This window comes from Somniosus microcephalus, chromosome 5 (genome assembly GCF_052327205.1).
Source record: "Somniosus microcephalus isolate GS21.2 chromosome 5, FLI_Smic_1.0, whole genome shotgun sequence".
Taxonomy (NCBI): Eukaryota; Metazoa; Chordata; class Chondrichthyes; order Squaliformes; family Somniosidae; genus Somniosus; species Somniosus microcephalus.
Window position 1 is genome coordinate 42164599 of NC_140991.1, and position 15175 is coordinate 42179773.

Below are 15175 nucleotides of genomic sequence, written 5' to 3' on the forward strand. Positions count from 1 at the left end.
ATTCCAAAGATCCACCACCCTCTGAGTGAAGAAATTTCTCCTCATCTCAGTCCTGAATGGCCGACCCCTTATTCCAAGACTGTGACCCCTGGTTCTAGACTCCCCAGCCAGGGGAAACATCCTCCCTGCATCTACCCTGTCAAGTCCTGTAAGAATTTTGTATGTTTTAATGAGATCACCTCTCGTTCTTCTAAACTCTGGAGAATATAAGCCTAGTCTACTCAATCTCTCCTCATAGGACAATCCCCCCATCCCAGGAACCTGTCTGGTCAACCTTTGTTGCACTCCTTCTATGGCAAGTATATCCTTCCTTATGTAAGGAGACCAAAACTGTACACAATACTCCAGCTGTTGGTTATTCTGCCATCGCCATTCACACATCATCTAGAGTCATCTTTTGTTTCTTAACTTGTCCCATTACCTCTCTTTATGCCTTGCACCATCATCCCTTTTGTCAGTCAATCTCTCCTGCCTTCCATCCTCTCACAGACCTTCCCTTTGTTCTTTCCTCCCCTCCTCCCTGCCCCTGCTTAAAAATCTCGCTTCTCTAACCTTTTCCAGTTCTGATGAAGAGTCGTCGACCCGAAATTTGACCCTGTTTCTCTCTCCTCGATGCTGCCTGACCTGCTGAGTGATTCCAGCATTTTCTGTTATTTCACAATACTCCAGGTGTGGTTTCACCAGGACGCTATATAATTGCAGTAAGACGTCTTTACTCTTATACTCAAATCCTCTGTCGGGTTGGGGGTGGGGGTGAGGCCGGGAGAGATCTGTCGGGGGCCAGAGAGGTGAATCGGGGCCCAGAGTTGGATTGTGGGTTGGAGAGATCGGTCGGGGGCTGGAAAGATGGATCAGGGGTAGGAGAGTTCAGTTGGGGGCCGGAGAGGTGGATCAGGGTTGGAGAGATTGCAGGGAGGTTAACAGGTTTGCTTAGGAAGCCGGTGGGAAGAACTCCTGCTCCTCCTGGCATTCAAGCAGTACTGGAAAAACACTTACCTATTGGATCCGGCCGTCCTTATAGAGTCATAGAATTATACAGCACAGAAAGAGGCCCTTCGGCCCATCATGTCCGTGCCGGCCATCAAGCCCTATCTATTCTAATCCCATTTTCCAGCACTTGGTCCGTAGCCTTGTATGCTATGGCATTTCAAGTGCTCATCTAAATGCTCCTTGAAGGTTGTGAGGGTTCCTGCCTCTATCACCCTTTCAGACAGTGAGTTCCAGATTCCAACCACCCTCTGGGTGAAAAAGTTTTTCCTCAAATCCCCTCTAAACCTCCTGCCCCTTACCCTGAAACTATGCCCCCTGGTTATTGACCCCTCTACTGAGGGGAAAAGTTCTTTTCTATCTACCCTATCTATGCCCCTCATAATATTGTACACCTCAATCAGGTCCCCCCCTCAGCCTTCTCTGCTCTAAGGAAAACAACCCCAGCCTGTCCAGTCTCTCCTCACAGCTGAAGCGCTCCAGCCCAGGTAACATCCTGGTGAATCTCCTCTGCACCCTCTCCAATGCAATCACATCCTTCCTATAGTGTGGCGACCAGAACTGCACACAGGATTGCAGCTGTGGCCTAACTAGCGTTTTGTACAGCTCCATCATAACTTCCCTGCTGTTATATTCTATGCCTTGCCTAATGAAGGCAAGTATCCCATATGCCTTTTTAACCACCTTATCTACCTGTCCTACTGCCTTCGGGGATCTATGTACATGCACACCAAGGTCCCTTCAGGTGTCGGGTTTTCCGAGCCCTGGGAAACTCGGCCTGCAGCCGTTAAATCTGAAACACAGCTAAAATTGGAGGTACGCAGCCCACATAACCTCCGGAGAGCAGGTTAGTCGCTCGCCCCACAACACGCCTCCGTTAGAGACGGGCTGGGGTCAGGCTTCCCATTTTGAAAATTTGAACCTCCTCCCCCGCCTCTCTCCCACCTGTCCTGGGGGTTTAAAATTACCCCATTTGGATCGACTTATGTGAAGCTGTACCTTTCGATAAATCTGCTCTTTTTGCACTTTAACATTTAAATTTAGAAAAGCGATAGCAGAATCTAAATTCTTAACTTTAAGTAACATAGCAGGAAAATTCGGCATCTGACTTGGTACAGAATTAGTCGACACAAAGATTCTGTTGCTGTTTGTACGTTACAGGTATTCATCGAAACGTCAGAGCCGATTCGAGGCTTCCAGATGCTCATATTCTCAGTGACTCTTTCACCGAAATAAGAATCATACTGACCATTTTACTGAAATACAGTCTACTCCTGGAATTTTGCAATAATTTTTTTTAACGAACCATTCAATTATTTGACATAAGCAATATAAATGAAAAAGCAAAGTGGGAGTTTAGCGCTAAACAAATGGAATTATCAGCTATTTTGAATTAAGTGACTTTACAGAAGGTGAGTAGATCAACGTCACTGTTAATTTTATACTTCACATATTGGCGGCTGAGAAATTTGTGTTATTAGGTGCCAACTCAAGAATAGTTGGCATTTGTCAACATATTTATTTTGTTAGAACAGTAGTTAATAATACATATAATGGGATGGAAATGCATAGATTATACTTTTACCAACTGGATCATTCTAAGTTGACCAAAAAAAAGTGCTTCATATTCTTCAGTAGAGGGACGGATTCTATATACAACTGTTATATCTTATACGACTTCTGTTGATATTATTTGAATGGAGCGGTACACCTAGAAATTACTGTTTGCTGTCTTAGTGGGGCTTCGACCCATTCAAAGTAACCGGGTTCATCCTTTGTCAAGGCCTTCGAGAGGGTGCAGAGGAGATTTACTAAAATGGTACCAGGGATGAGGGACTTTAGTTACGTGGAGAGACTAGAGAAGCTGGGGTTGTTGCCCTTAGAGCAGAAAAGGTTAAGGAGAGATTTAATAGAGACATTCAAAATAATGAAGGGCTTTGATAGAGTAAATAAGGAGAAACTGTTTCCCACAGCAGAAGGGTCGGTAACCAGAGGACACAGGTAATTTGGCAAAAGAACAGGAGATGAGATGAGGAGAATTTTTTTACGCAGTGAGTTGTTATGATCCGGACTGAAAGGGTGATGGAAACAGATTCAATAGTAACTTTCAAAAGGGAACTGGATAAATACTTGAAGTGGCAAAAATTGCAGGGCTGTGGGGGAAAGAGCAGGGGAGTGGGACTAATTGGAAAGCTCTTTCAAAGAGCCGGCACAGGCACGATGGATTAAATGGCCTCCTTCTGAGCTGCGCCATTCTATGATTCTATGAAAATAGCGGAGAGAGGAATGTCATCTGGACCTGTCAAACGTTTCAACATTGGTTACAGTAATTTCTAGGCTGTAATTTCTTGCCGAGCACTAAACGCCCACTGATCACCAGTACTAGTTTCTCACTACCACATATTTATTCACAACACAGCCCCATAATAATTCCTCCATATATACTTTGGGGATGAAATCGCCCTCAGAAACAACAAGTTACCAAACCATTAGAACACAACTTTATCTGATTTGAAATCCTGGAATGTTTGAAAAATAAAGCAGGACCTCACATATTTAAATCTTGCGACGAGACAGCCCAAGCTGTGACATGGCAGAATGCCAATGAATACTGTTGATGGAGTTCAATGAAAGTCATATTCAAACTTATGAGTGCCCATAAATCCTCTGGGATCTCAGTCATCAGGAACTCACAGCAGCCGAGGAACTGGTGATGTGCCTTGTTCATGTTGCAAAGGGTTAAGTATGAAATAGGGACCATTTTCGAAGTGAAAAATGTCCTTAAACGTCACAGGGCTCGATAAATGAACGTTCAAGCAGTCACTTATTATGTTCACAATACTGTATATATAATTGATTTTCAAAAAATTCTTAAAAAGGCATTCCAGCCAAAGATGTCTTGACTATCTGTCCATATTGTTGAAAATTTTTAAATGTACACATCTCAAAATGCAAGTTTTGAAAGTAGAGTTTGGAAAGAAAACACCTGTGCCAGATGTTCCCATCAGTTTCTCCTATGTCTTCATCACAGAACACAGGCGGGTGGCTTGATTCCCGCCCCACCCCTGAACACATGGTATGTACAAGGCTGCAGGATTCAGCGCAGCCCACGGAACCGCATTTATACCAGAGAGGTTTCCGTCTGCAGGAAGGACTGAGCTCGGGTATTTCTGCGAGCAGAACCGTTCCCTGAAATCGATGTTCTGTGCATATTGTAATCGGAGTTTAGGTGACAGCCTGAAACCAGGCTCCGCCATTTCTTTTTCAGTTCAGCTTGAACCTATATTTTAAGGATGAAGAATGTCAATGGATAGAAAATGTTCAACCTATTTTCGTGTATCTTAGTCCTAAAAATAAGCACAGCCTCACATATATATATATATTTTAATAAATTTGTATTCTATCACTCTTTAATCATCAGTCTCACTCCTAACCTTTCCCTGATGGTGTGCTGTTTAAACAATAATTATTCGCGCACCGACATTTAGCAATGCGTCATCAGTTCAGTGAATGCTAATCCCAGGATAAACTCAGCTGCCTGACTAGCAAGTTGCAGGACTTCGACCAAGTGACTCTGCCAAGAGCAGCTGCATTCACAAAGGTGTAGATTGGACCGATTGAATGTGTTAAAATGTCCTATTTATTAACTATTCCCAAAGCTGGAAAATTTCAATCTCACTGATGAGTCAACCTGTAGCTACAGGCAGTTCTGGGTCAGGAGCAGCATTCGTTCATTCATCTGCTTGAGTGATTGACGTCATCTCGTCATTCATGAGATGTTACGCTCTGAAAAAGCCTTTGGCTGGACAGGGATGAGTAAAATCTGTAAAATGATATTGCCACGGCCCCTTAATTGACATCTAGAAATATCAGATGATTTACATTCTTCAAAAACAGCCTTGCTCCAAAGTCTGCAGTGAGCTGACAGACTAGCGCCATGGCAGATACTATTGGGTAATTTAAAAAAATCAGCAATTGCAAATATAACAAGGGCCTGATTCAAATTGTCTATTTTGACTAAACTCAGGTTGCCAATTATAAAGGAGATACCAGGAAAAGGTGCAGAGGTTAGAAATCTGAAATACAAACAGAGAATGCAGATCAGGCAGCTTTTCCACCTCCACAATATTGTCTGCCTTCACCCCTACCTCATCCCGACCACTGCTGAAACCTCCATCCATCCTTCCTGATTCAACTTCTCTGACACTCTCCTTACCGGCCTCCCAAGCTCCATTTACAAAATTCCAACTCATCCAGAACTCCGCTGCCCTCACCTTATCCTGCCCGAATTCTAGATCACGCTATCACCCTTGACCTCACTGACCTCCAGTAGTTTCCCAGCCCCCCAGTGCAGTGATTTGAAAAACTTTGCCCTTTTCTATAAATTTCTTGCCACACCCAGTCTTTGCAATCTTCTCCTGCCCCATGTTCCAGCACACACCCTCTGTTCTTTTGTCCATTCCCTCCTCCCTGTGCTCCCACACTCTAAAACTCCCTTCCTAACATCCTCCGCCTTGCTATATCTAGCAGTTAGGCAGTGTAGTGGTTATGATACTGGGCTAGTAAAACAGAGGTTGTAATCTCCAACCCTGGTTGGGGGCGGGCAAGGGGTGGGGGGTGCGGATGGGGGGAGGGGGGTGATTATGAAAGCTACTAGAGTGTTGTAAAAGCCCAAGTGAGTTGTTAATGTCGTTCAGGGATGGGACCCTTCCATAAATATCTATACTTGAACAGGAAAAATTTGCAGGGCTGCAGGGAAGTGGTACTAATTGAATAGTTTTTTCAAAGAGCCGGCACGGGCATGATTCGCCGAATGGGCTCCTTGTGTGCTGTATGACTCTATGATATCTCTCGTCGCTACCAAAAGACTTCAAAACCTACCTCTTCAACTATTTCTTCAGTGTCCTCCGCAACTCCCTTCTCAAACTCCTGCTCATTGTCTGGCCATGTATTTACAAAGTGCCTTGGTGCGTTTTGCTATGATAAACCTATACTACATAAGTTGCAAGCTGTTGTTATTTTGGTGGGGCCTTGGCCGCTGCCTGCTCAGCCACTGATCTTCCTTGAGGTCAAGTGACTCACTCATTCTGTTGGGGTGCACCTTTGCAGGGGTACAGCCAGGTCTCAGATGCTGACATGACTGGCTGAGTATTTTCTAGTTTTTGTCATCCGTTGGAAAATTATACTTCTTTAAAGGTCAAGGCCTAGAAATTCAGTGCCCTTAGCACCGATTTTGCGGCGCTAGAGGGCCGAGCGCTGCAATTGGCGCCGGTTCCTAAATTGCCTGGCGCCCTTCCGCGGCGGTAGACCGGTAGCGCTGCGCCGGCACCGATGACGTCATCGGTGTGCGCAGCGTCCCGGTTGCCGTGGTAACCCGGCCCCAAGCCGAAATTCAGTTGCGGCCGCCTCGCCAGTGGCAGCCGCAACTAAGACTCCGGCAAACGAGTGTTGCCGGAGTCTGCGCCGGCGCTTTAAGGAGGCGCGGCGGCCGGCCGCTTTCCCGCCGGCTGCCTGCCCGCAGCTCCCTCCCCGGACTTCTCTCCCCCCCCCCCCCCCCGGAACAGATGCAAGCCCGGCACTTGTCCGAGGTGCCGGGCTCATTTTTGATGAGATTTGCGCGGGCCGCGGCCGGGTGCAGGCAGCTCCTCCTTAACGGAAGGAGGAGGCCTGCACTTCCCGAGCTTGCCGCACCGCAGCGGGCGCCGCAGCGCCGGAATAGCGCCGCAATGCGGCGCGTTGCGCCAGTTTTCAGGCGCTAAAACCCTTCAGTAGCGCTGGCAGCCGTTTGGGCGCGGCGCTACTGAATTTTTGGCGCGCGCAAAGGGCTTTAGCGCCGGCGCTAACTTCCGGCGCTAAAGCCCTGGCACGGCGCTAACTTCCGGCGCTAAAGCCCTGGCGCAGCGCAAACTCAATTTCTAGGCCCAAGACTTGTAATCAAGTCACCAGGGAAGGTCATTGAAGCGGAACAGATAAATCATAGAATCATAGAAAGTTACACCACGGAAGGAGGCCATTTCGACCCATAGTGTCCATGCCGGCCAACAAAGGGCTATCCAGCCTAATCCCACTTCCCAGCTCTTGGTCCGTAGCCCTGCAGGTTAGAGCATCCCAAGTGCACATCCAAGTACTTTTTAAATGTGGTTCGGGTTCCTGCCTCTACCAGCCTTTCAGGCAGTGAGTTCCAGACCCGCACAACCCTCTGGGTGAAGAAATTTCCCCTCAAATCCCCTCTAAACCTTCCACCAATTACTTTAAATCTGTGCTCCCTGGTTTTTGACCCCTCTGCTAAGGGAAATAGGTCCTTTCAATCCACTTTATCTAGGCCCTCATAATTTTATACACCTCAATAAGGTCTCCCCTCAGCCTCCTCTGTTCCAAGGAAAACAAACCCATCCAATAAATTCAAGAAACAATGGGATAGAGTTCTGGAGAGAGAAGAGACTGAGGGATATGATTGAGGTGGAATCGAGGCGCAGTTCACCTACAATAGAAGGAAGGACTTATTGCACCTAATGACCGGTTACTGTTCCGAACCACAAATGAGCAGCTTAACTTGACCGAGGAGCATAGGATAAATCCTAAGCAAATACTGTACTAGCTCGCATGGAGGTTAGACCTTATTAAAACAAAAAAAATTCAGTTGAAGTTAGGGCGTCGCCCAAAGCAAGCCATTTAAATTAATAACTTTTCTGAGGGGGTTGGTCAAGTTTGGGAAGTGTGCCTTATACGCTGGAGCAACGTACTACGGGGGTGATTCTGCGACCCAGCACGCCCAGCGCAGATTGGCGCTTGTGGGGAAATCACACAGCCCACGATTCCCAGCTATTGAAATCAATAGGCAGAGGATCACACACTGTGTGCCCAGGAGCTTCCAACGTGCGCTTCCCATGAGTGAGGATCCAAGCTGGGAGTGCTGGGTGGCAGAATCACCCAGTGTGCCAACATGAGTTACGGATTCGAAACTGGACTGAAATAATGACATTCGTGCTGCTGTACCTAGGTGTTCTTTGCACTTTTTAATTTGCACAATGGGTAGTTCTAACAGGACTAGACAGACTAGATGCAGGAAGGATGTTCCCGATGGCCGGGGAGTCCAGAACCAGGGGTCACAGTCTAAGGATAAGGGGTAAGCCATTTAGGACAGAAATGAGGAGGAATTTCTTCACCCAGAGAGTGGTGAACCTGTGGAATTCTCTACCACAGAGGGCGGTGGAGGCCAATTCATTAAATATATTCAAGAAGGAGTTGGATATATTTCTTAAGGCTAAAGGGATCAAGGGATATGGGGAGAAGGCAGGGACAGGGTAGTGAATTTGGATGATCAACCATGATCTCATTGAATGGCGGAGCAGGCTCGAGGGGCCGAATGGCCTACTCCTGCTCCTATCTTCTATGTTTCTAACTGATTTACTGAAAAGAGCAATACTTGATTAATACTTGTCATTTATAATATCACATGCACACCTCTAACGTACATATTAAAAAAAATTACGGCTTGAGATTGTTAGCTTTTCAATGTATATAACAGGCTCAAGCAGATGCCGCAGCTTCTTTAGTCCCACAAAATACGCTACTATTGATTTACTGTCCTAGGCTCTGCTGGGAACAGTTATCCCAAATTAATTACAAACAAAATCATGAATTAGCTTCGAAACTTCGAAAGTCAGCAAAGTAACTCACCTCACTATTTAAAAAGCAGTACAAAACTGCAACGATAAACCCCTGCAAGAGAAACAGTTCAGAGAAAGTTTAAAACATATATATAAATTCACCATAAATTCTGTTGACGTAAGAGGTGGGATAGCAAATGATTTTACCTGAAAAGATCCAAAACATAATTCAAACGAGATCTTATATTTTTCTGAAACGTTATCCGGGAAAAAGGCAAACACAATGTAATGTACCCCAAGCAACGGGATTAGGAGCAACGTGGATTTGGCAAGTCTCCTGGTTAATTGGGAAGAACAGAAACAATCACTGATGTGACCTATATAAAACCTGCTCAGTGGAGGAAATATCTCATTACAGAACAAACAGGAACAGCCAATTCACTGTGCAAACACTTTAGAACCATGGCCAACCAGCAGGTTTACGAACAAACATTACAGCAGGAATATTAACTCCTGGCCGGCAGAACGAGCGGCAGGTGCAGAGGGAGGGCCGGTCCATTTTAACTGCCGGGCCTCGTTTAAGTGGAGCAAACGAGCTGCCCGTCTCAAACAGGCATCCGGAGGCAGCTCTCTGGGTGCAAGCCAGCTCAATATCGGGCAGCCTGGTGGCCGCCCGGCCAGCCACAAGATAGTCCGTTGGGGGGTGTGGTAAACCACTGTATTGTATATTGCCACCTCTGGGTGGCGCTGTGTATGGAGGCATGCCTCAGCTGACTCCACCCACCACTGTGTGGGTTTCGTTCAGACTTGTTCAGTCACTCACGAAGAAGCATGGTCTCTTCTTAGCTAATAAAAGCCTTATTCATCTCTTCTTTCGACTCATCATCTCTTCTTCGACTCATCACCTTTTATGAAGTAATTGATAAGCGTATCAATTTTATTAGCTAAAAGTTAAATGGCGACACCTGAGGAGCAACAACAGCAACGGATACAGCAGACATTGCTGAGAGCCCTCAGACCACCACGCCTGGACCTCGACCCTCAAGATGTGGGTGCATCAGCCAAGTTTGAACACTGGCTGAGCTGCTTTGAATCCTTCCTCGCAATCTCACAGGTTACAGAGGAGGATCACAAACTGAAAATTTTGACCGCCCAGGTGAGCCATCAAGTATATATGCTAATCCGGGACTCTAATACGTACGTGGCGGCCCTCGAGCTACTAAAAGGGCAATATACGCGCCCAGTGAACACAATTTACGCCCGACACCTCTTGGGATCCCGCAGGCAGCAACCGGGAGAATCGGTAGGGGCATTTGCACGGGCGCTACTGGCACTCTGCAGAGACTGCGATTGTAAAGCGGTAACGGCTGTGGAGCACGCGCAGGGACTCGCCTGTGATGCCTTCGTCAGGGGCCTCCAGTCAGACCACACCCGGCAGAGACTGCTAGAAAGCAAGGAACCCGACCTGAAGACGGCCATTGCCCTTGCGCTCTCGTTAGAGGAGGCCCACCGAAACCTCGAGGCATACCCCCGTAACAGCGCCGAGACATGGCAATCGAAACCGTGGGACACGGGACCGCCGCCCCCGGCACCAACCGCTGCAGCGACCCAACCGAGACAGCAGCCTCCGGTAAGAACTGCTTCGATGCCCAGTAACCAGGCCCAAAAATGCTATTTCTGTGGCCAGTTAAAACATCCCAGAGCGCACTGCCCAGCTAAGACAGCTACCTGCTCGGGCTGCGGGAAGAAAGGCCATTACGCTAACGCCTGCAAGGGGAAGCCAGCCAGCAGCGCAGCGTGCGGGCCGTGGGAGCAGCCATCTTATCCACCATTTTGTGTACCCCCGGCCGCATGGCATCCGCCGCCATCGTATCCAACGCACTCAACCGCCATTTCGTCACCGGAACCGACCACCGTCTCGGCGGATGACTATAGTGACTCACTAAGCCACATACTGGCCTCCGTGACGCTGGATCAAGGCCACCCTCACCATCTATCCAGCTCCATGATGGATATCGCGGTAAACGGCCGCGCCACCAGTTGCCTGATCGACAGCGGGAGCACAGAGAGTTTCGTCCACCCCGACACGGTACGTAGCCACTCCCTCACGATTCTGCCAACGCACCATCGCATTTCTATGGCGTCCAAGTCCCAGTCAATGGACATCAGCGGCTACTGTGTGGTGACCCTGTCAGTAGGGGGCACTGAATATCAAAAATTTAAACTGCTAGTCCTGCCCCGTCTTTGCGCTGCCGTCCTGCTAGGGTTGGATTTTCAGTGCCACCTTAAGAGTGTCACACTAGCATACGGTGGACCCCTCCCCCCACTCACAGTCTGCAACCAACAACTTTTAAATCGCCCGCTGCAAACCACCTGCAGCCTTTCCACATTAAAAGTCCCCCCCCCTCCCCTGTTCGCTAACCTCACCCGCGACTGTAAACCCATCGCTACCAAAAGCAGGCGGTACAGTGCCGGGGACAGAGCTTTTATCAGCTCTGAGGTGGAGCGGCTCTTGAAGGAGGGCATTATCGAAGGTAGCACTAGCCCCTGGCGAGCCCAGGTTGTAGTCGTTAAAACCACTGCAAAACGCCGCATGGTAATCGACTACAGCCAAACCATAAACCGGTACACCCAGCTGGACGCGTACCCCCTCCCTCGCATATCTGATATGGTCAATCAGATTGCGCAATACAAAGTATTCTCCACCATCGACCTTAAGTCAGCGTACCACCAGCTGCCCATCCGCCATGAGGACCGCCAGTATACTGCCTTCGAGGCAAACGGCCGCCTCTACCACTTCCTTAGGGTCCCCTTCGGCGTCACCAACGGGGTTTCGGTCTTCCAAAGGGAGATGGACCGAATGGTTGACCAGAACGCGCTGCGGGCAACCTTCCCCTATTTGGATAACGTCACCATCTGCGGCCACGACCAGCAGGACCACGACGTTAATCTAGCAAATTTCCTCCGTACGGCTGAACCTAACGTACAATAAGGAAAAATGTATGTTTCACACCAAGCGCCTGGCCATCCTCGGCTGCGTGGTGGAGAACGGAGTCATCGGGCCCGACCCCGACAGAATGCGCCCCCTAATGGAGCTACCCCTTCCCCACTGCCAAAAAGCACTGAAGAGATGCCTGGGGTTTTTCTCCTACTACGCCCAGTGGGTGCCCCTCTATGCAGACAAAGCCAGGCCCCTCATCAAAGCCACCTCCTTCCCCCTGACACCAGAGGCGTGTGCAGCCTTCACTCTTATCAAGAACGATATCGCGAAGGCCGCAATGCACGCGGTGGATGAGTCCATCCCCTTCCAAGTGGAGAGCGATGCCTCCGACTTCGCCCTAGCCGCGACCCTTAACCAGGCGGGCAGACCCGTGGCCTTTTTCTCAAGGACCCTCCAGGGCCCCGAGACGAGACACTCCTCCGTCGAAAAGGAGGCCCAGGCTATTGTAGAAGCGGTGCGTCACTGGAGGCATTACCTGGCCGGGAAACGATTTACCCTGCTCACTGACCAGCGTTCAGTAGCTTTTATGTTTAATAATAAGCAGAGGGGTAAAATCAAGAACGACAAGATCTTGAGGTGGAGAATCGAACTCTCCACCTACAATTATGATATCTTGTATCGGCCAGGGAAACTCAATGAGCCCCCAGATGCCCTATCACGTGGTACATGCGCCAACGCGCAGAGTGATAGGCTGCAGTCCCTCCACAATGACCTCTGCCACCCGGGGGTCACTAGGTTTTTCCATTTTATCAAATCCCGTAACCTGCCCTACTCCATCGAGGAGGTCAGGACCATGACCAAGAGCTGCCAAATCTGCGCCGAGTGCAAACCGCACTTCTATAGGCCGGACAGAGCAAGCCTGATCAAGGCCACCCGCCCCTTCGAACGCCTGAGCGTCGATTTTAAAGGGCCCCTCCCCTCCGCTGACCGCAATGTGTACTTCCTCAACATAGTTGATGAGTACTCCCGTTTCCCCTTTGCCATCCCTTGCCCAGACATGACCAGTACCACGGTCATCAAGTGTCTGAATGACATCTTCGCTCTGTTCGGGTTCCCCAGCTATATACATAGCGACAGGGGCTCATCGTTCATGAGCGACAAACTTCGGCAGTACCTGCTAACAAGAGGTATCGCCACGAGCAGGACCACCAGTTACAACCCCCGGGGGAACGGCCAGGTGGAAAGGGAGAACGCGACGGTTTGGAAGGCAGTCCTCTTAGCACTAAAATCTAAGGGCCTTCCGACCTCCCGCTGGCAGGAGGTCCTCCCTGCAGCGCTTCACTCCATTCGGTCACTGCTTTGTACTGCCACTAATGCGACCCCTCATGAGAAAATGTTCGTTTTCCCCCGGAAGTCTACATCGGGAACCTCGCTACCGGCATGGTTGACTTCTCCTGGGCCCGTCCTACTGCGGAGGCACGTGAGGACGCATAAAACGGACCCCCTGGTCGAGCGGGTGCACCTCCTACACGCCAACCCCCAGTATGCCTGGGTGACATACCCAGACGGGCGGGAGGACACGGTCTCCATACGAGATCTCGCACCCTCGGGTACCCCTGAATTACCACCGTTATGCCCCTTACCACCGTTATCCCCCTTACCACTGTTATCCCCCACCACCCCTCCCAACCCAACCCCTGCAGACGGCATGCCAAAGCCCCAGGAATCTTCGCCAACCACCCAGACACCAGACCCGACGTCGGATGCTGCAACACCACCGCCGCCACCACGACGATCAGGACGTCAGACAAGGCCTCTTGATAGACTTAACTTGTAGTACCCTTCACCCCGCCGGACTTCACATTAAACAAGGGGTGAATGTGGTAAACCACTGTATTGTATATTGCCACCTCTGGGTGGCGCTGTGTATGGAGGCATGCCTCAGCTGACTCCACCCACCACTGTGTGGGTTTCGTTCAGACTTGTTCAGTCACTCACGAAGAAGCATGGTCTCTTCTTAGCTAATAAAAGCCTTATTCATCTCTTCTTTCGACTCATCATCTCTTCTTCGACTCATCACCTTTTATGAAGTAATTGATAAGCGTATCAGGGGGGTGGGGAGGGTTTCGGGAATGCAGAAGGGCGAGGACCGCATGTGGCAGTGGCCAAACTATTTTGTGGGGTCTGGAGGAGAACCCTTGCTTCTCACAATTATTTTTTTTTACTTAACCGCTCCTGGTCTGACAGCTTCTACGCTCCGCCCAATAGGCCATGATAATGGTATTAGCGTCCTATCTACGTAATATGAACCCGATTAATATAAATTCAGGAGTCAGGCAGGCGCCGGCTTTGAGATGGCCGTAGGACGGAAGAAAGCGTAAGTGGACTGCTTTGATTTTAACTCCCGTATCACCCAGTTTCTGCCGGATGAAGGGATTTGTAATCCCCCCCCTTTACGTGTTGGTCTTCTGTTGGCCAAGAACCCTGGGGGGGAAAATTCGGTTGTTTTGCACCTCCCGTTCGAGGGGGCGCTAACGGGGCGCAAAGTAACTAGCGCCCGAGCGTGACGCCACTGACATCTCTCGCGAAATTCAGCGGGAGGTTAGTGGTGGTGGTAGGTGGTAGAGCCCTGCGGTGCTGCACCTCCGGCGATGACATCATTGGCGTGCATGGCACCACGCTCACGCCCCAGCCACAACCCCCCCACCCCCCACCCGACCTATCACCAGACGCTATGTCCGACAGGGTCAGGGTGGCGTTTTTGCTGTCGGGGCGGCAATAATAAAAGGGCAGGTGCCAGGTGGCCATTTTTTTGGGTTGCCTGCCAGCACCTGCACCCTCCAGCCTCCTGCTGTGGGGTGCCAGTCGCGATCGGTCAGCCTGGCACTCCTCTTGAGTGCCGGGCTCTTTTGCTGGCACCCCGCTCCCTGGTGATCCAGCAGGGCCCTGGTGCGCGCTGCACTAGGCCCCTCCCCTTTAATCAGGGGAGCGAGGCCTGCAGCACCGCAGCGCTACGTGACGCACGTGGCGCTGCTGCATGTAGCGCCTTGATATTCAATGGGAGCGCCCCAAGAGGGAAGGGGACGCTTCCAATAGTGCCCCGCCTCTTGCTTGGGGTGCTACCATTGAATTTCAGGCATGGGTACACTGGGGGAGAAATTCAGTATAGTCCCACTTGGAGCGCTAACTTTGCCGGGGTGTTAAAGTAGCGTCCCAGAAAAATTAGCGCCCCCGCGCCGGAAATTGGTCGGTTGCGCCCCAAAAGGAAGCGCGACGCTACTGGAGGCGTCCCGCCTCCCTCTTGGGGCGCTGCGAGTGAATATCGTGGCGCCACATGCTTAAAGGGGAGGGGCCTTGTACAGCACAATCTGGGGCCCAGCTGGGCCCCCGGGGATCGGGAGTGCAGGCAAAAGAGCCCGGCACCCAAGATAAGTGGCGGGCTCTTGGAGCGCAGCTGGCACTCTGCGGTGGGGGGGGGGGGTTCCGGAGGCCGGGGACGGGAGCGCAGGCAGGTGCTGGCAGGCAGCCACCAACAAAAATGGCCGCCCCGCACCTCGCCTTTAATTTGCGCCTCCCCGGCCACAGGTACGCCACCCTGACCCTGTCGGACATAGCGTCCGGCGGTAAATCAGGGGGC

The 15175-nt window shown here is 50.2% G+C and overlaps 1 protein-coding gene across 1 annotated transcript in view; it reads right to left on the bottom strand.

Annotated features, from left to right (window-relative positions):
- Window positions 1-2455: 2455 nt before the first annotated feature.
- Window positions 2456-15175, bottom strand: part of vipr2 (vasoactive intestinal peptide receptor 2) — a 298909-nt gene continuing 286189 nt past the window's right edge. The window contains exons 11-13 of the mRNA XM_085987570.1: window positions 8805-8934; window positions 8668-8709; window positions 2456-4267 (exon numbers count right to left, since the gene is read on the bottom strand). Coding sequence (XP_085843696.1) covers window positions 4109-4267; window positions 8668-8709; window positions 8805-8934 — 331 coding nt within the window. The 3' untranslated portion in view covers window positions 2456-4108. The remainder of the gene's footprint in view (window positions 4268-8667; window positions 8710-8804; window positions 8935-15175) is intronic.